Here is a 25,681-nt window from a genome sequence, read left to right as displayed (position 1 = left end):
AATATGACATGCATTCACTGGGCATGGCAGTGGAACTACGGAGGGAAAAAAGGTCATCCATTCAGAAATGTTCTTTGAAAAAAACTTCTGTTCCTACAACCCAATAAAAGTGTCAATCAGACAGACTGTTAAAGTATCAATAACAGAGGCTTCAAACACCTCACACTTCTTAATCTTGTCCAAGTAAACATTGAGATATTTGCAAAAGAGATCATGGATAAAACGACTTGCTCTAACCACTTAAAGATGTCAATTAAACAAAGTCAACAATTCACTTCAATTATCAAAGCAGCTTCCCTGCTGAGCTAATGGGCAGGATTTTGCCCCCATCAGGGGGGATGTTGAAGAGCGGGCACAGGGAGACGTGCTTCCAATTGGGCGCGCCGCCATTTTACGTGGGTGGGCCAATTAAGGCCCGCCCAGCGTGACATCTGCACAGAAGCGCTATGTGCTCTCTGTGTGGGCGGGGGGTTATCCCTGAACCCGAGAGTGCGCTCTTTCACGCATGCACACAATAGAGCGCACTCATCTCCCTGAAGCTAAGTGCAGCCTCAGGGAGATCGGCTCTACTGTCAAAAATATTGAAAATAGAAAAAAAATCCCTCACATGTCCCCTCATGTGACACTGTCACATAAGTTGGGACATGTCCATAACTTGTTTAAAAAATTAATTAAATTTTTAAAAACCTACATGAAACCTCATTCCGCCCGTGGATGAGATTTGATGCTTTTAATGAAGTCCGCCGGGGCTCCCGGCCTGCCCGCCAACCTTAAGGTTGGACGAGCAGGTCCATTAATTACTTCAATGACTCTGTCAATGGCTTCAATTGGCCATTGACAGGTTCACGGGCGCACAGCTGATTTTGCTGCGCCCCCACCTACCTGAAAATTGAAATGGGGCGCGGTAACGTCGGGAGTTCCGCCCGACATCACCGCGCGTCATTGTACGCGTCAGCAAGCGGGCCCCGCCCCCCGCTCGCTGATGGGAAAATCCTGCCCAATGTTTTTATTGGCCAGGGCTCTCAGCTAACCATGCATAGTGAGGGGAGGTGGAAACCTATCTGTTTTTATCAAGATAGCAGATGCTCTGAGGATGATTTTCCAATCTTCACTAGAAACAGGGGAGGTACTGGAGGACTGGAGAAATGCAAGCGTAGTTCCATTGTTTAAAAAGGGATCAAAGGAAATGCCAAATAATTATAGGCCAGTTAGCCTTACATCGGTGGAAGTGACAAGAAGGGTTGATGAGGGTAGTGCAGTGGATGTTGTGTACATGGATTTTAGCAAGGCATTTGACAAGGTCCCACATGGCAGATTGGTCAGGAAAGTAAAAGCCCATGGGATTCAGGGTAATGTGGCAAACTGGATAAAAGGTTGGCTTTGTAACAGGAAACAAAGGGTAATGGTCGATGGATGTCCTTGCGAATGGAAAGTTGTCTCAAGTGGTGTTCCACAGGGCTCGGTGTTGGGACCCTTGCTGTTTGTGTTATATATTAACGATTTGGACGTGAACGTGGGGGGCACGATTGGGAAATTTGCAGATGACACAAAGATTAGTCGAATAGTGGATAGTGTAGAGGATAGCCATAATCTCCAAAACGATATAGATGGGTTGGTGGAGTGGGCGGTAAAGTGGCAGATGGATTTTAACTTAGAGAAGTGTGAGGTCATACATTTAGGGAGTTCAAACAGTTACAGGGATTACACAATAAATGGGAATATACTAAGAGGGGTAGATGAAGTGAGAGATCTTGGTGTACAAGTACACAGGTCCCTGAAGGCAGCAGTTCAAGTAGACAAGGTTGTAAAGAAGGCATGTGGAATGCTCTCCTTCATTGGCAGAGGTATAGAATATAAAAGTAAGGATATAATGTTGGAATTGTATAAAACACTGGTGAGGCCACAACTGGAGTATTGTGCGCAGTTCTGGTCACCACATTACAGGAAGGACATAATAGCTCTGGAGAGAGTGCAGAGGAGGTTTACAAGAATGTTGCCAGGGTTAGAAAAGTGTAGCTACAAGGAGAGATTGGATAGGTTGGGGTTACTTTCCTTAGAACAAAGAAGGCTGAGAGGTGACTTGATTGAGGTGTACAAAATTATGAGGGGAATAGATAGAGTGGACAGGATAAAATTGTTTCTCTTGGTGGAGAATTCTAGAACCAGGGGACATAGATTCAAGATAAGTGGCAGAAGGTGTAGGGGGGACATGAGGAAGAACTTTTTTATGCAGAGGGTAGTGGGTGTCTGGAATTTGCTGCCCAAGTTGGTGGTAGAGGCAGTAACTCTAAACCCTTTTAAAAAGTACCTGGATCTGCACCTTAAGTGCTGTAAACTGCAGAGCTATGGGCCAGGTACAGGAAGGTGGGATTAGAAAGGGCACCTGGGTGTCCTCGGGCTGGCATGGACAAGATGGGCCGAATGGCCTCCTCCTGTGCTGTAACTTTTCTATGGTTCTATTATTATGTACATAGTGTATATTGGGTGAATGAGCAATAAACTTTACCTTTCAAAAGGTTCCCGAATCCAGACTGTGGTTCACGACTCCTCAGACGGGCTGTGAACTGCGAGTCTGGAGAAGCTGGCCCAACTCCATGGAAATGGCAGGAGGCTAGGATGTACCTACCCATGCAATGGAGCTGGCCCAGAGGGGAGATGTAGGGTGCAGACTCGCCGCCTGCATCATTATCCAGCGCTGGCAAAAATTGCCGGCACCGAGATCGGGCAGGTTGTCGGGTGGGGGGGGTGATGGGGGTGGAGGGTGGGTGGTGTGGTGGGTAACACCCCTGAATTGGGCCCTATCCGCCATTTTATAAAATGGCTTGACCCCCACGAACATCTGGCCTCATGTTTCAACGGTAATTCTTTGGTTTTGGAAGCATTTTGCGGTTCAGGCGTTGGGATGACATGCTCTGTGCAAACCCATTGAGGGAAAGTGAAAGTTTCAGAACCTCACGATGCCCCACAATGCATTCCTGCCAGTGAAATGCTTTCCTCCCAGTGAAATGCTTTTGAATTGGCTGTTGCTGGATGAATGTAGGAAAATGGACAACACCTAAGCAATAGTGGAAAAAGTTGACTTTTTTTTTTAATCCATCCCACTTAAATAAGTTCCCTTCTGAATGCAGTTTATTTTCACAAACTCATCTCGGGACAAATTAATTGTAGCGAAGTGAGCCCTTTGTTGGAGAGTACCAATTTTCTCAGAAAATCTATTTGTTATTCACAGTGATTTGACTTTAATTGATTTCTGAGAACAGCCAACACAATGAACTGTTTGTTCAGGTTTCCCAACAGGATCACTTGCAAATAACATTGACGTGAAAAATGCAGGAGCAATTTGAGCAATCAGGCTGCACACATTAAAGCCTCAGGTTGAACGAACCTGAATGTGGTTGTGTCACAAGGTCCTTTCGCCCTGTAAAGGTCCTTTGCTAATAGCGTTTTGAGAACGCAGGCTGCCAGCCTTCATCATTAACCAGCTCCTGTTTAATCAAACTGTGAAAGAGATTTTTCTGTTCTGCTCCCCACCCCCTCCCCCCACCACCCCCCCCCCCCGACCCCCTTGAACTATTTCACTGGTGGCTTGCAATCCTGCCCACACAGCGATTCCATCCAGGCTAAACAGCGACTTGAATTTCTAGAACGTCTTCCAATGTAGTTTAAAAATAAAAAATCACAAGATGCTTCAGAGGAGGGTAACAAAATGGGTAACTCCCTGGAAAAGAATCCCGGCCTGTTCAGCCTTTCACGCGCGTGACAGTCGGCGACGGTGTTGAAGCCCCATTTATCTGAATCCCCACCTTCAAGAAGGAATATTCTCCTTCCGTGCACACTGCCGATCTTTCCCATCCCGGCTTTAGATGGGAGATGGGAAGCTCAGAATGTAGAACTGAGCTCACAGAACCTTCCCAGATTGCACCTGTTGAGTCAGCTGGTCTGAGGTGGGTCAGGGGCAAGCATGTGACACTCGGACCCTCAGTGCTACTGGGTCACAGGGATAGGGGAGGTGGGGGGGTGGATATCAGCCAGGGTTCCTGCTCCTGATCCCTACGCATTGAGCCTTGTTGGTGTGCCTGAGCATGAGGATACTGGCCATGGATCCTTAACACCAGCAGGACTCCACTGGTTTCACCAGCTAACCCTCCACTCAAAAACAAAAACCCGAGTCAGACAATGGAAAAAAAAACTCTACCTCTTTCCTCCTTTAAGATGCTCTTTAAAACCTACCTCTTTGACCAAGCTTTTGGTCATCTGACCTCATAACTCCTTATGTCGCTCAATGTCATATTTTGTTTTATAATGGTCCTGTGAAGTGCCTTGGAATGTTTCATTATATTGAAGGTGCTATATAAACGTAACTTGTTTTTGTTGTTGCTGGTGTCCTAATCAATGACCTTTAAACCCACTTGCACAACAACATTTAGACTTCACTGATTCCACTCCCCCTTTGCTGTGTAGCTGAGGGGAGGGCAGAATAAGGCTTGACTGGAATGTTTCCATCAGCCCCACAGCCCGCCAGTGCTCACTGTGATGTTCGTGTGGGGTCACTTGGGGTGATCTAGTGAAGTGTAGTTAATGTGTGCACAACTATTCCCCTTCCTAGGCCCAGCTGTGGCTCAGTGGCCCTGCAGCAGAGGCCAATTCCGCTCTAGAGACTTGAGCACAGAATCCAGGCTGACGTTCCAGTGCAATACTGAGGAAGTGTGGCACTGTCAGGATAAGGCATTAAACATGAGACCCTTTCAGATGGACAGAAAAGATAGCACAGCATCATTTCAAAGAAGAGCAGGGAAGTTCCCTGCTTTCCTGGACCAATGTTTATCCCTCAAGCAATATCACAGAAAAATAATCAGATTGTCTCTCCACTTGCCTGGATGAGTGCAGCTCCAACAACACCCAAGAAGCTGGACACCATCCAGGACAAAGCAGCCCGCTTAATCGGTACCCTATCCACCACTTTAAACATTCACTCCCTCCACCACTGTCACACAGTAGCAGCAGTGTGTACCATCTACAAGATGCACTGCAGGAATTCACCAAGGCTCCTTTGACAGGAACTTCCAAACCTGCAACCTCTACCATCTAGAAGGACAAGGGCAGCAGATAGATGGGAACATCACCGCCTGGAAGTTCCGCTCCAAGTCACTCAGCATCCTGACTTGGAAATTTCTTCACTGTTGCTGGGTCAAAATCCTGGAACTCCCTACCTAACAGCACTGTGGGTGTACCTACACCATATGGACTGCAGCGGCTCAAGATGGTGGCTCACCACAATTGGGGATGGGCAATAAATGCCGGCCTCGACGATGGTGCTCACAGCCCATGAAAGAATTCTTTAGAAAATCATTAGCACGTTGCTGTTTGTGGGAGCTTGCTGTCTGCAAATTGGGTGCTGCACAGTGCAACAGAAATGACATTTGATTGGCTGTAAAGTGCTTTGAGATTGCGAAAGGCCCAATAGAAATGCACATTCTTTCTTTCCTTTTTTTCCCCCGAGAGGATTAGGGGAATCAATGTGGGGCTATGTAATTCCTATTTTCCAGTTTTGCGTCTATCCGTTATTGTTTTTCACGAGGAGAGAATCATTCCTTGCTACCTCTGGCTTTATCTGCAGACTAAAGCGTGCCATTAATACAGAACATTTGGCTGATCAGAGGGAGAGATTTCACACTGGACCTTGGGCCAACAACGTTCGGAGATAAACAGCATTGCAGCCTTCACCCTGCACCATAACTTGATCCTTCACATCAGCTCCTCATGTTGTTGCAGTTAAAATATAATCATAAACACATCAATCGTTACTGACCAGGGTGAAATGAATAAATATCATTCTACAATCAGAGACAAGTTATTACTCCCAGCACAGCTGCATATATATTTTTTTTCTTTCAGAGAATATCCGATTAATTATTTTTTGGCTTGTCTTTTTGTCACTATCTGTGACGTGAAGAGCAATTGTATTTCACGAACGAGGGGTTATGGATGGACTGTATTTATGAGTTTGTGTTCTCGGTGGGGTCTCTTGCCCATTTTTGGTCGTGTTTTCCAATCCTCCCCCCAACGCCCCCATTTCCACATTTGCTCTGAATGAATGGGGCTCCCTACCTAAGGCACCATCACAAAGTTGCCCCCTTCCCCCATAACCTCACTTTGAACAGCCCCTTATTAACTCTGTTTTACTGTTTGTACCTTGCTGAAGGCTGCTAGAAGGTCAACTGCTGAAAGCCAATACCTGAGGTTAGGGTTAAGACAGTGCACCCTTGCCTAAGGCCAGGTAGAAAGAGACCAGAGGTCCCTTCCCCACCAAACAGTTTCCCTCCATCTCCATCCTGTTATCCTCCTTCTCTCCCTTTCTACTATATATTATTTTCTCTATCTCTCCTCTGTCCTTTCTTCCTCATCTCTCCTTTCTTCCTCCTAATTTTCAGCCCACTTCTTCCCTTCTCAACTTCCTGTCTCTCAACTCCCTTCTTTCTTTATCTTTCCATTTCACAACCTCGTGCCCCCACCCCCCCACTACCCCAACCCCTTTACCTTCCCTTAATCGTCCATTTCAATCACTCCCTCTCTCAACCTCCATTCTCTCTCAAGTTCGACCACATTTGTCTCAATCGGTCTCTTTGAACCACTTCTTTGTTCAATCTTCTTCCTCTCTTGAAGCCCAGGATTTTGAGAGGCACTGAGCCATGCAAAAGATTTTTTAAAGTAAAGACACAAAAGATAATTCAATCAATGTTATAAATGTATAGTATTGTGAAGTGCATTTTTTCAAGGAAAAGTTTTCAATTTGTTTCAACCCATATTTTGGACATTAGAATTTACAGTTACTGAAAAAAAAAAGTAGCTGGAAAAAAAACAGGAAACATTTTGAGAAAATTGTGGGAACCTGCTGGCAGCTTAAATCATTGGCATGGGCCAAACCCAGAATAAATATGAATGTCTGAATTATAACCAGAAAAGTTGAACAAAAAGAAAGCATCAAAAACGTATCAACAGGAAGCCAAGTACAACTGACGGGAAGTTCCGGAAGAAGTATGATTTGAAATATGTGAAAGCTAAATGGACAAAGTGGATGTTGCCATGGCAATTACTACCTTCACCCACTGGAATTATTTGTTTTTTTTTTCCTCCTCAGGTTTATTCCAATCTATAGAGGGCCAAGCCACACTTACAAGGTGCAGAGGCTAACGGAATCCACGTATTACAGCTTCCGAATCCAGGCAGTCAGTGATGCTGGTGAGGGGCCCTTCTCCGAGGTCCATGTGTTCAGTACAAGCAAACTAGTCCCTCCTGCTGTCAAAGGTCAGTCTCTATGTTTAATCTCTATGTTTATTGTCTGGCACTCTTTTTTTCTAGAAAGGAAAAGGGTGAGCCAGTAGAGAATTTTTAAGATTTTGAATGAGCTGGATGGGGTAAATGTAGGTAAAATGTTCCTGTGTAAAATGTGGAGGGGGTTTCTAAATCTAGGGGCCATCAATCTAAGATAGTCACTAATAAACCCAGCAAAGAATTCAGGAGAAACCTCCTTAACCAGAGAGTGGTGAGGATGTGGGATTCATGACCACAGGGAGTGGTTGAAGTGAATGAGATAAATATATTTAAGGGTAGCTACAGAAGCACAAGAGGGAGAAAGGAATATGTTGATAGGGTGAGATGAAGTAGACTGGGAGGAGGTTGGTATGAAGCATGGACCAGTTGGGCTGAATGGCCTTTTCTGTGGTGTACATTCTACGTAATTAAGGACAGGCAGATATTTAGACATCTCAGTGTAGACTGACGTTGAATGTGAAATAATTGGGGTAAAATCGAGTTTGAAACTCTGAATACTGGGGCGGTATTCAGCTGATGATGTTTCTCTTGGAGCACAGAGGAGAGGGAGAGAGATTAGGACAAGGAGATTGGCCTCTTTGGGAATAAGATAGGCATAAAGTGCCCTGCTAAACTTGCTCTTCATTGCCAAGAAGCAAGTAGACTCTGCGGGCAGTGCCCAACCATTAAATGGTCACCTCTCTCCTATGCTGCCCATATCTACCCAGAATACCAACCTCACAGCCTCACTCACTCAGTTATAGAATGTTAGAGAACAGTAGGAGGCTATTCAGCCCCTTGTACCGGTGCCAGCTGTTTAAAAGAACTATCCAATTAGTCCCGGTCACCCTGCTGTTTCCCCATAGACCCGTAAATTTTCAAGCGTCCACCCAGTTCCCTTTTGAAAGTTACTGTTGAATCTGCTCCCACCGCCCTCTCAGGCAGCGCATTCCGGATCACAACAACTCGCTGTGTAAACAAATTCTCATTCTCCTTTCTTGCCAGTTACCTGGAATCTGTCTCCTCTGGTTACCGACCCTCTTTCCAGTTTAGAAGAATGAGAGGTGATCTTATTGAGACATATAAGATTCCGAGGGGGCTTGACAGTGTCCCCCCCTCCATTTCTTCAGCAGGGTATAAAAATTCAGCTCTAGGAGCCCAGTGTTTTTCCCCGGATATGGGTGTCACTGGCCTGTCCCTGGTTGTCCTGGGAAAGTGCCCGTGTGCCACCACCTACATTAACTAGTCAAGGTGCTCCCATGACGCTGTTAGATCAACGGCTATGTAGAATTACAAGGAGTTGACAGCACAGAAACAGGCCATTCGGCCCACCTGTTCTATTCTGGAATAAAAGCAAAATAGTTCTTGTTCACGCTCCACATGAGCCTCCCCCACCCCTCTTCATCTCACCCTTTCAACTTATCCTTCTATTCCTATTTTCCCTAAAACGTTTATCCAGCTTCCCCTTAAATGCATCTATTCCATTCGCCTGAACCACTCTCCGTGGTAGCAAGTTCCACATTCTCCCTGCGCTCTGGTTAAAGGTTTTTCCTGAATTCCCAGTTGGATTTATCCGTGATTATCTTATATTTACGGCCCAAAGTTGTTGTCTCCACCCCACCAGTGGAAACATCTTCTCTACTTCTACCCTATCGAACCACACAGAACTTTAAAGACCTCTATCAGGTCACTGCCTCAGCCTTCTTGATTCTGGAGAAAAGAATTAATCCCCAGTTTAGTGGGATCTGAAAGGTACAGACTGGGAGAATATTGCCAGTCACATTCTTCACCAGTCACAGAGAGAATTAACCAAGGATGAGAGGTGGAATAAAATCTACCTCGCAATAAATAGGGGCCAAATAAAGAATGTCTGCATTACATATCGGGTTGCCAATCTTTACTGGATGTATTCATGGGGTTTTATCACAAAAAACGGGATTATGTTAATGGGCCTCCTATCATCTCTCTCCCTGGATGCTCCTATGCATTGTCCTGGAAGATTAACCTTGACTGACCGGAGACTCCAGGGCGTTCCTGGAGGGTTGGCAACCCTAATTTTACCGCAGTCCTGCTGGTGGATGGGTCTTCACGTTTGTGTCTGTCTTGTGAACGTAGGAACTAATAGATGAAAAGCAGGACCAGGTTTATCTGGAATATGGAAAATTATGGGGCTGATGTTTTCAGGATTTTGCAACGGAATTGGCAGAGCGGGTGGTGAAGAACCTTTATTCCTCAATGGAGTCTGGGACAAGGGACATAATTGTCCCTTTGCAGTGAAAAGTTGAGAAAAATAACTCTTCTCACAAAGAGCGAAGAAGTGTGGAGCAAAAAACAGAAAATGCTGGAAAAACTCAGCAGGTCTGACAGCGTCCGCGGAGAGAAAGACAGAGTTAACTTTTTGTGTCCGTGTGACTCTTCTGCAGGGCATACCAGTCACACGGACTCCAAACATGAACTGTTTTTCTCTCCGCGGACGCTGTCAGGCCTGCTGAGTTTTCCCAGCATTTTCTGTTTTCGTTCCAGGTTTCCAGCATCCGCGGCATTTTGCTTTGATCTCGGAGAAGTGTGGGACTCTCTCCCACAGAAAGCAGGAGATGCTGAGGCTCGATGAGCCATTTCCAATCAGATCGATAGATTTTTTTGTTAAGACAGGGTGTGTAAAAGGTTATGGAGCCTAGGTGAGTGGATGGAGTTGGGATGTAGGCAGCCATTACCTTACTGATGGGCAGAACAGGCTGGAGGGGCTGAGTGGCCTCCTGTTCCTTTCTAGCTCATCTCCTACTGACCTTCTGCGACAACCTATTGCTTCTCTACATACCTCCAGTGACTCGAGAGCAAACTCGAGATATCCTTTGTTCATTTAAATTTGAAGTTGGGACTAGTTTCTTTTTCTGAATTACTCATGAATTATCTAAAATTTAATTAGCATAGTAATTTAGGAACAATAAACACCAGCGACAAATCTACTTAGGAACTCATGTTGTTATGGGAGAATTCTCCAATGAGAAGCTACTTAGAGGAGGAGAGTTTAATTCACCATTTATTAAAAATTGTCAGCAGCAGATGGCACAATGTAAATTTGACCTTGAATGAGTTTGTTCTGAGTTGTTTGTTAACTCTTCTGGTAGTGAGTGGTACTATGGGTTAGACACCGGTCCTTCATCCCTGTTATTTGAGGTTGTCACGTGAAATGAGTTGGGGGCAACCCTCCAACAGTTAACGGGAAACGAGTGGATGGCATTTCTGGAGCTGATGCATTTGAAGGAATGTAGTGGAGGTGAGTGCAGGAGTCTTCGTGTTCCACCCAGTTGCTCCTTCACCATGAGTACGCAGCTCAATGTGACTCCTGAACTCAGGCTAATTGGCTACAGAGAGGGACCCTCAGCCAGCAGCTGTGGGAGACAGACTGGGCAGGTGTTCGATTTCCAACACTGACATCGCTCTCCTTGGTCAGCGCATAAATCATCTGTCCCCGTGGACACTCGGGACTGTGTGCCTGTCCCTGAGGAGACTCTGGGCTGTGCTCCTGTCCCTGTGGACACTCGGGACTGTGTGCCTGTCCCTGAGGAGACTCTGGGCTGTGCGCCTGTCCCTGTGGAGACTCTGGGCTGTGCGCCTGTCCCTGTGGAGAACCTGGGCTGTGCACCTGTCCCTGTGGAGACTCGGGACTGTGTGCCTGTCCCTGTGGAGACTCGGGACTGTGTGCCTGTCCCTGTGGAGACTCGGGACTGTGCGCCTGTCCCTGTGGAGACTCGGGACTGTGTGCCTGTCCCTGTGGAGACTTGGGACTGTGCGCCTGTCCCTGTGGAGACTCTGGGCTGTGCGCCTGTCCCTGTGGAGACTCGGGACTGTGTGCCTGTCCCTGTGGATACTCTGGGCTGTGCTCCTGTCCCTGTGGAGACTCTGGGCTGTGCGCCTGTCCCTGTGGAGACTCGGGACTGTGTGCCTGTCCCTGTGGAGACTCGGGACTGTGTGCCTGTCCCTGTGGAGACTCTGGGCTGTGCGCCTGTCCCTGTGGAGACTCTGGACTGTGTGCCTGTCCCTGTGGAGACTCGGGGCTGTGCTCCTGTCCCTGAGGAGACTCTGGGCTGTGCGCCTGTCCCTGTGGAGACTCGGGACTGTGTGCCTGTCCCTGTGGAGACTCGGGGCTGTGTGCCTGTCCCTGTGGAGACTCGGGACTGTGTGCCTGTCCCTGTGGAGTTTCGGGACTGTGTGCCTGTCCCTGTGGAGACTCGGGACTGTGTGCCTGTCCCTGTGGAGACTCGGGACTGTGTGCCTGTCCCTGTGGAGTTTCGGGACTGTGTGCCTGTCCCTGTGGAGACTCTGGACTGTGTGCCTGTCCCTGTGGAGACTCTGGACTGTGCGCCTGTCCCTGTGGAGACTCTGGACTGTGCGCCTGTCCCTGTGGAGACTCGGGACTGTGCGCCTGTCCCTGTGGAGACTCTGGGCTGTGCGCCTGTCCCTGTGAAGACTCGGGACTGTGTGCCTGTCCCTGTGGATACTCTGGGCTGTGCTCCTGTCCCTGAGGAGACTCTGGGCTGTGCGCCTGTCCCTGTGGAGACTCGGGACTGTGTGCCTGTCCCTGTGGAGACTCGGGACTGTGTGCCTGTCCCTGTGGAGACTCTGGGCTGTGCGCCTGTCCCTGTGGAGACTCTGGACTGTGTGCCTGTCCCTGTGGAGACTCGGGGCTGTGCTCCTGTCCCTGAGGAGACTCTGGGCTGTGCGCCTGTCCCTGTGGAGACTCGGGACTGTGTGCCTGTCCCTGTGGAGACTCGGGACTGTGTGCCTGTCCCTGTGGAGACTCGGGACTGTGTGCCTGTCCCTGTGGAGTTTCGGGACTGTGTGCCTGTCCCTGTGGAGACTCGGGACTGTGTGCCTGTCCCTGTGGAGACCTGGGACTGTGCGCCTGTCCCTGTGGAGACTCTGGGCTGTGCGCCTGTCCCTGTGGAGACTCGGGACTGTGTGCCTGTCCCTGTGGAGTTTCGGGACTGTGTGCCTGTCCCTGTGGAGACTTGGGACTGTGCGCCTGTCCCTGTGGAGACTCTGGGCTGTGCGCCTGTCCCTGTGGAGACTCGGGACTGTGTGCCTGTCCCTGTGGATACTCTGGGCTGTGCTCCTGTCCCTGTGGAGACTCTGGGCTGTGCGCCTGTCCCTGTGGAGACTCGGGACTGTGTGCCTGTCCCTGTGGAGACTCGGGACTGTGTGCCTGTCCCTGTGGAGACTCTGGGCTGTGCGCCTGTCCCTGTGGAGACTCTGGACTGTGTGCCTGTCCCTGTGGAGACTCGGGGCTGTGCTCCTGTCCCTGAGGAGACTCTGGGCTGTGCGCCTGTCCCTGTGGAGACTCGGGACTGTGTGCCTGTCCCTGTGGAGACTCGGGGCTGTGTGCCTGTCCCTGTGGAGACTCGGGACTGTGTGCCTGTCCCTGTGGAGTTTCGGGACTGTGTGCCTGTCCCTGTGGAGTTTCGGGACTGTGTGCCTGTCCCTGTGGAGACTCGGGACTGTGTGCCTGTCCCTGTGGAGACTCGGGACTGTGTGCCTGTCCCTGTGGAGACTCTGGGCTGTGCGCCTGTCCCTGTGGAGACTCTGGACTGTGTGCCTGTCCCTGTGGAGACTCGGGGCTGTGCTCCTGTCCCTGAGGAGACTCTGGGCTGTGCGCCTGTCCCTGTGGAGACTCGGGACTGTGTGCCTGTCCCTGTGGAGACTCGGGACTGTGTGCCTGTCCCTGTGGAGACTCGGGACTGTGTGCCTGTCCCTGTGGAGTTTCGGGACTGTGTGCCTGTCCCTGTGGAGACTCGGGACTGTGTGCCTGTCCCTGTGGAGACTCGGGACTGTGTGCCTGTCCCTGTGGAGTTTCGGGACTGTGTGCCTGTCCCTGTGGAGACTCGGGACTGTGTGCCTGTCCCTGTGGAGACCTGGGACTGTGCGCCTGTCCCTGTGGAGACTCTGGGCTGTGCGCCTGTCCCTGTGGAGACTCGGGACTGTGTGCCTGTCCCTGTGGAGTTTCGGGACTGTGTGCCTGTCCCTGTGGAGACTCGGGACTGTGTGCCTGTCCCTGTGGAGACTCGGGACTGTGTGCCTGTCCCTGTGGAGACTCGGGACTGTGTGCCTGTCCCTGTGGAGACTCGGGACTGTGTGCCTGTCCCTGTGGAGACTCTAGACTGTGCGCCTGTCCCTGTGGAGTTTCGGGGCTGTGTGCCTGTCCCTGTGGAGACTCTGGGCTGTGCACCTGTCCCTGTGGAGACTCGGGACTGTGTGCCTGTCCCTCTGGAGACTCGGGACTGTGTGCCTGTCCCTCTGGAGACTCTGGACTGTGCCTGTCCCTGTGGAGACTCTAGACTGTGCGCCTGTCCCTGTGGAGTTTCGGGGCTGTGTGCCTGTCCCTGTGGAGTTTCGGGGCTGTGTGCCTGTCCCTCTGGAGACTCTGGGCTGTGCACCTGTCCCTGTGGAGACTCGGGACTGTGTGCCTGTAGCTGTCCCAGCCCTTCAGTTTAACAGTAATCTCTTCCAGATTACAGTTGCAGCAAGGCACCAAGACTGACACAGGCCATGGGAGAGAGGAAATATTCACCCTGTCAGCCAGACCTGGATTTGTCCTCTGGTTCTAAGTATGAAAGGCCAACATTTGAACAGAGTGTACCCTCCCAAAACCTGATACCTGCCACAGATCCCTGAGTACACAGCGTTCAGAGTCTAATTATCTGGGTTATTGCATTTGTCCTGGTCACATTGGTACTGAAATCCCTCACCCACAATTAGATTTACACAGCTTTGCAAATCTACAAAAACACTTACAGCGGTAACCACCACCCCCCACTCCACCGCCCCCAACCTTTCCATCCCATCCATACCTGCAACAGGGTGCATCAAGTGAACTTCCGAAAATATTGTCAATCGCATCTCAGCAGGTAATACTCTTGCCTCTGGGTCAGAGGGTTGTGGGTTCAAGATCCATTCCGGAGACTTGAGCACATAAATCCAGGCTGATGCTCTCAGTGCAGTATCGAGGGAGTGCTGCACTGTTGGTGGGTGCAGTCTTTTCAGTGAGATGTTAAACTGAAGCCCCACCTGCCCACTCGAGTAGGTGTCAAAGGCGGCACTACTTTGGAGAAGAGCAGGGGTGGGGTTCTGCTCAATAACCTGGACAATATATGTCCCTCAGTCGACAACACCGTGTTTGTGGGATCTTGCTGTGTGCACCTTGGCTGTCATGTTTCCTACTTTACGACAGTTCCTACACCTGAAAAGTGTGTGAAGCACAATGAGACCTCCTCAGATCATGAAAGGCGCTATAGAAATGCAACTTTTTTCCTTCCCCTGCAGAAAGAGATGGTGGTGGTGTAGTGGCCCTGTCACTGGACTAGTGACCCAGTGGCTCTGGGGACATGGGTTCAAATCCCAGTGTGGCAGCGGGTGGAATTTAAATTCAATTAGTAAATCTGGAATTATAGAGCTAGTCTCATGCATGACAACAATCATCAATTGTTGTAAAAAACCCATCTGATTCACTAATGTCCTTTAGGGAAGGAAATCTGCTGTCCTTACCTGGTCTGGCCTACATGTAACTCCAGACCCACAGCGATGAGGTTGACTCTTAACTGCTCCTCTGAAAGGGGCAATGAGGGACGGGCAACAAATGCTGGCCTGGCCAATCACACCCAGATCCCAAAGAATATATTTTTAAAATTGTCGTCTTTTCAGAAATACCTGTGACTTGTTTTATTTAAAAGAGAAACAGCCAGCATTGCCTGTGCCATCTTGCCAAGCCTGGCAGGAGGTTCTGAGTGAAAATCCGACCTGGCATTTTGTGCTTTTCCTTTCAGCTCCTCGGGTCACCCAGCTGGAAGGAGCGGCCTGTGAGGTCACGTGGGAAGGACTCCCTCCGATGAGAGGCGACCCAATGAGTTACATTCTCCAGGTCACCGTGGGCAGGGAGTTGGATTACAAACAGGTAAGGGTCGGTGGGGGGTTTGGGGGTGGGGGGGGGGTGGTGGGGGTGGGGATGGAGGCCGGGAGGGGGGAGGGGGTGGGGGGCTCAGGAGGGAGAGGGGGTGGGGGGTTGGGAGGGGGAGGGGAGGGGGATGGAGGGTGGGAGGGAGGGGGATGGAGGGGGTGGGGGCGGGAGGGAGAGGGAGGGGGTGGAGGGGGGTAGCGGGGTGGGGGTAGGGGGTGGGAGGGGGCAGGGGGGGTGGTGGTGTGGAGGTTCTGAATCATCTGGCAGCACCCGCCCCAGGAAGAGGGGTTTTTGTCCTTAAGCAATGAGAATGGTCCAATTCTGCTCTGGTTCGGGAGGCACCATTCACACAAGATGTCTCTTGAACGCAATTGGAGCTCGATTGCGGGGAGGAGTGAGTGGGGGGTACATCCCTCTGATGCCCATTGAGAGGGGTGAGTCCTGAGGGACTCATCGAGGGGTGGGTTTTCCCTGGTGACCATTGAGATGGTAGTGAGTCTGGCAGATGCGCCTTGAGGGTTGTGGGGTGGCTGCTAAGGCACTCATTGAGGGGCAGTGTTCCTCTGCTGGACATCAACACTCTGACTCCTGCCTTGCAAATGTGTTGGTTCGGCTTTGAAAACCATTAAAATTATTCTTAACTTTATCTCAATCGGGGTAACCGATGGAACAACAATTTTAAAGAATAATTTTATTTTTAAATCCTGCCTTTGGTCTGCTGAGATTTGCCCTTTGTAACATGGGAACAGGAGGAGGCCATTCAGCCCCTCGATCCTGTTCTGCTATTCACTGAGGCCCTAGCTGATCTGTACCACAGCACCATTATCCTACATTAGCCTCCTATCCTCTGACGACCTTACCAAGCAAAAATGCAACCATCTCAGTCTCCAAATTTCTCCCGACTCTTGGAACTCTCACAAAAAGCCTTGGATGTTGGATGCCGATTGGAATGTTCAAGAATGCAATGGGTAGATTTTTGTTGGTGAAGGTCGTGGTGGGATATGGAACCAAAGCAGGGTAAACGGAGCTGAGATGCAGATCAGCCCTGATCTAACCAAATGGCGGAACAGGCTCGATGGGCTGAATGGCCTCCTCCTGCTCCCAATGCTCCTAGGTTGGTGAACTATCCAGGGGAAAGAGTGAAAATGGCAGGAACGGGGAGCTAACCTGTGATTCGTTGCTATATTGTTCACCAGACAGAGCCCCAAGCTTTAGTCTCCCTGCAGCAGATATTGCTAAGGGGAGGCTTAATGGAACTAATAAGGATGGGCTGAATGGCCTGGCTCTGTGCTGTAATTGTGAAGGGTTTTGGTAGAGTAAATAAGGAGAAAAACTGTTCATACTGGTGGGAGGGCCGACAACTGGACGATACAGATTCAATGTAATTAACAGCCAATAACTACAGGTAGAAGTGCGCTCAATATTTTAACCAACTTCAGTTGTTCGATGATGCGGTACTGAGCTCAGCAAATCGGGAGGGTTGCAGGCCAGCCGTGTGATGGCAATACAGCGAGGCCTGAACGAGGGAGGGAATAGGTATAGGATTGTGAAGCCTTCAGTTGCCAGACAGTCTGCTCACACTCACCCGGTAGTGCTTTCATAGGATGAATTTGCAAGGCATCTGAGGTGACCCCTCCCCGGTTTAGAAGATTGAGGCGTGACCGAATAGAAGTGTTTTTTTTTAAAAACTTAACAGGGAAGATGCAGAGAAACTATTCCCTCTACTGGCGGGGAGTCGAGAACGAGGGGGCAATCGTTTTAAGCTAGAGCTAGGCTGTTTAGGAATGAATTTTTTTACACAGAGGGTGATCTGGAAACCTGGAACTCTCCATCAAAAGGCTTTGGACGCTGGCGGGGTGGGGGGGTGGGGTTCAATTGGGGCTTTCCAAGATGGAGATTAATAGATTTTTGATGAGTAACAGTTTGAAGGGAAATGGAGCAAATGTGGGTAAATGGAGTGGAGGCGCATGATCTAACAGAATGGTGAAACAGGCTTGAGGGGCTGAATGGCCTCCTGTTCCTATTTCCGTGTGTGGAACTATCAAAACACCCTTAGGAGAGGGGAAATAAATTGTTAGAGCTGTTCCTTTCGCACAGACGACAGGCACAATAAATCAAATCAGGAAACCAAAGAATCATTTGCAGAGTGTCTTAAATTCCCTAGCGTGCAGCGTAGGTGATTGAAAGGTGTGTGTGAGCCTGCGGTGGCCCAGGGAAAGTGGACAGTATTTGCGGTGGCCCCTTGAGTGCAAGCTGAGCCCGTAGCCATGACGACGGCATCCGCATGAGGCCTTCACCAACGTCAGAGCCTATCTAGTATTAGTAAATAATGATCGGGAACCAGGAAGCTGCTTGAGGCTGTTGACAAATATTTCCCAGACTTTTGTTTTTTTTTAACGGCACGAAAATGTCTGCTTCCTTTTTTCCTAGACGTTGTGCAAAGAGGGGAGGGGAAGGGAAATCACCACAGGCCAGCCAACATCCTCAACCCGTGGCTCAGAGAAACCAAAAGGAAAAGGATTGTGGGCGGTTTTGCTTTCTGATAATAAAATTCCTGCCTTTATTGGGGAAAAGAGAAGTTATTTTTTTTTCTTCATAATCTAGCCTTTTGCTTCACTTGCCTGTCCGCCAGCACTGGCTGTGGCTAGTATTCGAACCCCTGGCAACTATACCCCTCAAAGTTGGGTTGCCACCTCTGGTTGGATGTATTCCGGGAGGTTTTGTGACATGGCATCCCACTTGCTACCTCCGCCCCCCCACCACCACCACCACCACCACCAATCCCCACATTGCTCCCGCCATTGGTCTCCCCCACACGTCAACCCTTGTGGTTCACCTTCCCACAATTAAAAGGCAAATGGACCTTTTGCTACCTGATTGGGTGATTTTTGACTGTCTGTTCAACATGAGGTTACCAGCTGGCCTGGAGTCTCCAGGAATTAAAGGTCATTCCCAGGGGCACTGCTGTGTACAACCCTGGAGAAAAATCACCGGGAATTTTCTTTGCGTCATTTTCTTTTGAACGTTTCTCTTTACCGGATCTAAAGATATTGAAACAGTGGGGGAAAAAAAACCGTCTGTTTGGCTAACAGTCAAACATCATCCAATTGGGCAATGAGTCTTTCTGGTCTCCAATTCCAAAAAAACAAAAATTGGCAGTGGAAGGCAGTACGTCAGAAGGATGGATGTGTTGGCCTACTAATGGCTGGAGCGTGGGGGCAAGTCATGCGATGAAACTTCCAGGAATACGTTTAACCACAGCTGGTGACCCTAGTTCAACATCCTATTCTTGGCCAACTCCAATATTTTAACATCTAATAAAATTACTTGGGCTTGGTAGCTCCCACATCTAAAGGCAGACAAAGCTCTCATTCTAAACAAAAACAAAAAATACCTGGAAAAACTCAGCAGGTCAGGCAGCATCCGCGGAGAGGAGCACAGTTAAGGTTTCGGTCATTCGGACTCGAAACGTTAACTGTGCTCCTCTCCGCAGATGCTGCCAGACCTGTTGAGTTTTTCCAGGTGTTTTTGTTTGGGATTTCCAGCATCCGCAGTTTTTTTGCTTTTATCTTAAAAGCTCTCATTCTCTCCCATCCAAACCCAACGTTCTCGTGTGGCTCCCAGTGTCCATTGACCGGCTGTAGATCTGGCACCAGTTCATCTTGAGTCGCCCTCTTCTTCTACATCCAGAGGGAGCCCACTGCATGGCCTGATGGGCAGGCCACCATGTTGGAGGACAGGTGACGTGGCCATGCCGGCTGAACCATCTTTTGCAGAAGATGGATGAAACTGGAGACTGTTCTATTACTGCAGCGGAAGCAATAAAGTTCAAAACATTAAAAAAAAACTCACAACTTTTTAATGCCCCCAATGATTTTTCGGCCTGGGTTTTTGCCGGGAGCAGTGCCCAGCCGATTAACCTGATAAGCCATACAGACTCTTCATTACCTCCCCTACTGTAAAAAAAATTCCAACTCAGCTCCTCGAGGCCAGGCCCCTGCTTTGTGAAATTGGCCCCGGGATGGCCTGTTGTTGGAATTAGGGATTGCCAACCCTCCAGGATTCCTCTGGAGTTTCCAGGCGGTAATGAAAGAGCCAGGGTTCGTGCGCCTGATCACTATCCGTCGGCGCTCGCTGGGATGTGGGCGTGCTTAATGTCAGACCAGGCTTCAGTCAGGACATCGAGCTGATGTTTCAACAGCAACGGCTTGCATTTATATAGCACCTTTAATGTGGTAAACCACCCCAAGGTGCTTCGCAGAAGATTTATCGAACAAAATTTTAAACCAAGCCACATGAGAATATATTAGGACATTTGACCCAAAGATTTGGTCAAAGAGTTCGGGTTTTAAGGAGCTTCTGGTAAAAGGGGGATGGGGGGGGGAAGTAAAGACAGAGAAATGGAGAGGTTTAAGGACGGAATTCCAGAGCTTAGGGCCCAGGCAGCTGAAGACATGGTCACCAATGGTGGAGTGATTAAAACCAGGGATGCTCAAGCCTCTGTAATTGAGGAGCAGAGAGATCGCAGAGAGTTATGGAGGGCTGGAGGAGGTTACAGAGATAGGGAGGGGTGAGACAATGAGGGATTTTAAAACAAGGATGAAATTAGTTAAAAATAACCTACATAAACCTGGTTATTATGGAGGTGCGAGGATAGTTCTGGTTTTATGTTCATTCTCTGGCAATAGTGTAACCTCTACCTCACAGTTGAATCAAATTAATTCAAATTACTACACTAAACTATCATTTAATATTGAGACCCTTGCCCCAAGCTCTGGGACCTAGGTGTTTGTATATTACTTTTTGGAACTGATGACTATGATTTAGAACAATCACCTTCTGGGTTTAACTGTGGTGCTTGTGGATTTATTTGTTGCGCTGATGCATTGCAAGGCGTCATCGGCCATTGCACAGATCTGCAAATGATATTAAACCACTGCCACTCAAAGCTGATTTGTAAACTGATGTTGTAACAAGATATCCCAGAGAACCTATGACATGGAGCGTTATTACAGAAATTCCAACCTATGGTAATGTTGGGGCAGTGTGGGCAGAGGTTTTGTGAACTGGATAGGGACTACAGGAAAGGGTGTGGGCCAGGGATCAGCGTAGGATGCAGTCTTAGCCTCAATCTATTTAGGCTATCTAGACATGGGCACGGTGGGGGGAGGGGCGCTGACAGAAGAACTAGGACGTTTGGCAAAAAGTAAGGAGGATGCCAAGCGTTAGCGGAATGGGCAGACAGGTGGCAAATACTGTTTAATGAAGAGATGTGTGTGGCAATGCAGTTTGAAAGAATTAATGAATAATGAGAGCATAAACCCAAAGGAAAAATGCTAAAGAGCAGAATGACCAAGGGTATGAATAGATAATATTGTAAAAATATGACTATCCTTTCTCCATCTTATATGCTGCCTTCTCTCTCTCTCGCTCTCTCTCTCCCCGCTTCTTCCCTCTTTCTCTCTCTCTCCTTTTTATCTCCTTCCTTTCTTGGCTTCTATCTTTCTTTTCTCACTTTCCTCCCTCTCTTGTGCTGTTTCTCTCTCACCGACTTTGCCCCCCGTTCTCTCACGTGCTATCTCTCCTAACTCTCTTGTGCTATCTCTGGCCCCTCTCCTCCCTCACTCTCTCTCCTCTATTCATCCTATCTCTTCTGCCCCTCATGCTATCCTCCCTTTTACCACCCTCATTCCTAGTGTTGCATTCTCTCCTATTTCTCTCTGATGCCGGCCCAGATTTCCACAGGATTGCAGAGACGCTGCAGATTTTTTTAAATGGCCGGGGGCGGGGTGGTGGGGACCTGGATGTGGACATCCCGGCCCCATTTCTGACCTCCCGTTTTCGCAGGTAAGGGGAAGGGCACGAGGTGTGACTCCACACATGAGGGAAACCCAACCTTGGCAGGGCCATTTAAACTTAGTGCTGAGTTCAAATGGACCCTATTTTGTCTGTTGCAAAGGCTTTAACCCACAGTGTGGGAGTCGCAAATTGTTGGAGTAGACATAAACACTCTTGATTGTCACAATCTGAATTTTTAAAAAATCTCCAGCTCTTTAAATTGTTCAGAAAAAAAAACTGGCTACAGCTGTCACTGATTTTTTTTTAAAAAAAACCTCTGCTGGACTGCTTTGATTGACAGGCCAGTTGATGCAGCATCTGTTTGAGTAGTTTCAATGGAGTTATTCGTTGGCATTTCCCTAAGGAGCTAGTCATTATGAATGCTTGGCTGAGTTCCCAAAGCTACAATTATCTCAGCAGGGGGTTCTGAGTTCACAGTTCAATTGACCTCTTAAAGAGGCTATTAAGGGATTAGGGATATAAACAGAAATGTATTTGTTTTTTTAAAGAGATTAACTACTTGAGGAGATTTTAATAGTTTTGATGCTTTCATGAATGGGAGTTTTTTTCACTATCAAGTCTGTATAGCGAGAGGTGTATTAGATTTTTAGAAGTGCACTTTTTTTCATCTCCATGTGGCTCCTGAGCTCTTCCCATGGTGGATACTGGGTGAGTTGGCATGGAGTATACTGGGAGCCATGGAAGTTGGGTGGGGTCTGAGGGGATGTGAGGCATAAGGGCTAGAGGACCTAAAATCTTCCAAAACAATTGGAACCAAGTCCCAGAGAACTGAGATGGGCTTTCTAACCAATCTGCCTCAACACTTGCCCACCGAGCATCTGCTCCTGGGTTTGGCGGGCCTGACTACATCCCACGCCAGCCCCAACTACCCCTCCCGCACACCCGCCCCAACCACCCCTCCCCCACACCCGCCCCTACCACCCCTCCCCCACACCCGCCCCTACCACCCCTCCCCCAGGCCCGCCCCAACCACCCCTCCCCCACGCCCACCCCAACCACCCCTCCCCCACGCCCGCCCCAACTACCCCTCCCCCACACCCGCCCCAACCACCCCTCCCCCACGCCCACCCCAACCACCCCTCCCCCACACCCGCCCCAACCTCCCCTCCCCCACACTCGCCCCAACCACCCCTCCCCCACACCCGCCCCAACCTCCCCTCCCCCACACTCGCCCCAACCACCCCTCCCCCACACCCGCCCCAATCACCCCTCCCCCACACCCGCCCCAACCACCCCTACCCCACACCCGCCCCAACCTCCCCTCCCCCACACCCGCCCCAACCACCCCTCCCCCACAACCACCCGCCCCAACCTCCCCTCCCCCACCCCTCCCCCACAACCACCCCTCCCCCAGCAAAAATCTCACAATTTCACCGAGGCGGGTCCAGCAAGTCAAGCAATTAATTTCCCAGCAAGAGCTACCTGTCTTGGCAGCAAAAATCCAGCCCTACCTCTCAATTCTCCCTCTCCCTCTTTCCTGTTGTTTCTTTCCTCTCTATCTTGCTATGGCTCTCTCTCTCCCTCTCATGCTCTCTCACTCTCTCTTCTTCCTCATATCATCATTCTCTCCCTCTATCATTATTAATTGAATCTCTAAGAGGTAGCCATTTAGCTCCTTGAACCTGTTCCACCACACAGTGAGGTCATGGCTGATCTTTGACCCAACACCCACCTTTGCCTCATATCCCACAATACCTTTGGTTAAGAAAAATTGATCCAGCATCAATTGTCATTTGTGGAAGACAGTTCCAAACTCCTACCACCTTTTGTGTGAAGAAGTGTTTCCTAATCTCACCCCTGAAAGGCTTGGCTCTAATTTTTAGACTCTGCCCCCTCGTCCTAGACTCCCCAAACCAGCAGAAAGAATTCTATTTACCCTATTTGTGCCCCTTATTAGCTTGAAAATTCCAATCTAATCACCCCTTTTAACCTTCTAAATTCCAGGCAATGAATGAACATGTAAATAGGTTTTACTTTGCCATTGATGTCCCCCACCCATTATTTACACCTCCATATATGTTCGATGCATGAATGTCTGCCAGTCCCCCTGTTGCAGACCGTGCCCTGTCTTTTCTGTTGTAGCAATGGTCAACTGTGCATGTGTAATATGTCCAGTGCTCCCAAGTCACACTGGACATGCATTGTTAGAGAAAAGTTATCTCGATGAATTAAGCTTCTCATCCAATACCCTGTCCATGACTGGACCTCCTCCTTCCACCCCTGTGGCATCCAGGCCTTTGATACTTCTGGACTCAACTGTTCCACTGTTCCCTGGTCGCTCTCCCAGCCTCCTCGCTCTATAAACTTGTTATTTGAATGCTGAATGGTTCAGGGTCACATTCCCCTTGGCTTGAAGTAAATGGGTTTATTAAAATAACGGAGAGGGGAATGTGATAACAGCCTGCCTAAGCCTTCATGTGATACCATTCTTTCACAACCACATGGCTGTCACCAACATGCCCACCTAGCAAGCTCCCCAGCTGCATGAAAAGCATTCTAGAGAAACCACCAACATGACCTTCTCAAGGGTAGCTGGAGATGGGCAGCAAATGCCAGCCTTGCCAGCGATGTCCACACTCAATGAATGAATGAATGAAGAACATAAAGGTTGGCAGGGTTGAAATCTCTCAAGAAAGCTGAGGTGCTTATTGAGCTGATTGTGTGCCTTTCCTGCCCCTGAGCTCCCTACTCTTCGGTGTAAGTAAAGCAAGCTGTCGAACATGAAGAGCTCCTTGTTACACCACAAGCTCCTACAACAGCAGTTACATAAAGGATGAGTTCAGCAAGAAGTGTCAATAACTAATTATACCTTAAATGATGTCCCATTTAGTACAAAAGCCTAGAGAGAGGGAGAGACATCCTGGAGTCACTGCAATGAATCTTTTTCTCCCTTTACGTCAATGGCAATTTTCAGCTGAGGGACTGAATTGACAAGAAGCCTTTTGAGAAATAGTGTGTGAGCATTGGATCAACTCTGTGAGTCAGCCCCTGTTACTGTCTGTTCTGCACACCCCCGCTTTGTCTCTGCGTACGGGAGTGTTGTTGGACTGAATAAACATTTCATGTTCTGTACTCTCGATTCATTGTAACTCCTTGCACTATGATAGCTTATTTATATGTCAAATCAATAAATAACTGAGTAGTTAACACTGCACCAGGGGGCAAGGAAAAGTGATTTGTTCAAGATTGGTACAGGGCCGTGGGGAGAGAGTGGGGCAGAGGGATTAGTTTGGGGATTGGTACAGTGTGATGGGGAGAGAGCGGGGCAGCAGGCTCAGTTTGGGGATTGATACAGGGCTATGGGGAGAGAGAGGGGTCAGTGAGATTGGTTTGGGGATTGATACAGTGTGATGGGGAGAGAGCGGGGCAGTGGGATTTGTTTGGGGATTGGTACAGGGCTAAGGGGAGAGAGCGGGGCAGCAGGCTTAGTTTGGGGATTGATACAGGGCCATGGGGAGAGAGAGAGGTCAGTGAGGTTGGTTTGGGGATTGATACAGGGCTATGGGGAGAGAGAGGGGTCGGGGAAATTGGTTTGGGGATTGATACAGTGTGATGGGGAGAGAGAGGGGTCAGTGAGATTGGTTTGGGGATTGATACAGGGCTATGGGGAGAGAGAGGGGTCGGGGAGATTGGTTTGGGGATTGATACAGTGTGATGGGGAGGACTGGGGCAGTGCGATTGGTTTTAGGAAAGGTCTAGTACAGAGCACAGGTACCACGGCTGAATGGCCTCCTGTTTTGCTGTCACCTTCTCCGCTCCTTGACAGTTTTTATTTCTCTGCCCATCTCACAGGTGTACAAGGGAGAGGACACAACATTCCAGATCTCAGGCCTCCAGACGAACACAGACTACCGGTTCCGGGTCTGCGTCTGCCGCCGTTGCCAGGACATGTCGCAAGAGCTGACTGGACCCTTTAGCCCGTCTGCCATTTTCACACTACGGAGAAAGGAGTCTCCCCCTGTCAGTGAACTGCGAACCGCAGAAATGGCCAAAATGAGGAGCGTGATGCCCAGTGACGAGCAGTTTGCTGCCCTCATCCTGGCAGGGTTTGCCAGTTTATCCATCTTTATTGCCTTTGTTTTACAATATTTCATCATGAAGTAACAGAGGACGAAGGAAGCAAAAAAAAACATTACGCATATAACTCTTGAGGTATAAACTTAGCCACGTACTAGTGCCAGCAAAACTCATTTAAATATTCCTGTCGAACTTCTATTAATCGTCTTTTATTTTTAAGTTTGTTCATTTTTTTTTTTTTCCCTTTTCCCTTTGTTTTTTTTGGGGTCGGGGCCCACGTTTCGGGCGCCAAAGTTTAACCAAAACAAGAAAAAAAAAACAAACAAAAAAAAAAAACGGGGGGGGAAGCGAAATGAAAACCACACTGGCTCTTTTCTGCACCTTTTCCGGAAACGACTTTGACACTTTCACCCCCCCCCAATGTCATTTGGTGCCCGCGCTCCTGGACCAGCCCAAGTGGGGGCTGCCCTCTGGTTACGTTGGGTTGTCGGCCGTGTGAGGGAGCTGTGAATGAGTTAAAGTATTCTCCCAGCCAATGGTTCA

The 25,681-nt window shown here is 49.1% G+C and overlaps 1 protein-coding gene across 1 annotated transcript in view; it reads left to right on the top strand.

Moving 5' to 3' along the window:
- The window catches only part of fndc3ba (fibronectin type III domain containing 3Ba), a 285,397-nt gene extending 260,063 nt beyond the window's left edge, over positions 1–25,334 (top strand). The window contains exons 21-23 of the mRNA XM_078564466.1: positions 7,139–7,305; positions 15,132–15,259; positions 24,914–25,334. Of these exons, the coding sequence (XP_078420592.1) occupies positions 7,139–7,305; positions 15,132–15,259; positions 24,914–25,225 (607 nt within the window). The 3' untranslated portion in view covers positions 25,226–25,334. The remainder of the gene's footprint in view (positions 1–7,138; positions 7,306–15,131; positions 15,260–24,913) is intronic.
- Positions 25,335–25,681: the final 347 nt, after the last annotated feature.

This window comes from Cetorhinus maximus, chromosome 19 (genome assembly GCF_964194155.1).
Source record: "Cetorhinus maximus chromosome 19, sCetMax3.hap1.1, whole genome shotgun sequence".
NCBI lineage: Eukaryota > Metazoa > Chordata > Chondrichthyes > Lamniformes > Cetorhinidae > Cetorhinus > Cetorhinus maximus.
This window is presented reverse-complemented; position numbering and strand designations above follow the sequence as displayed.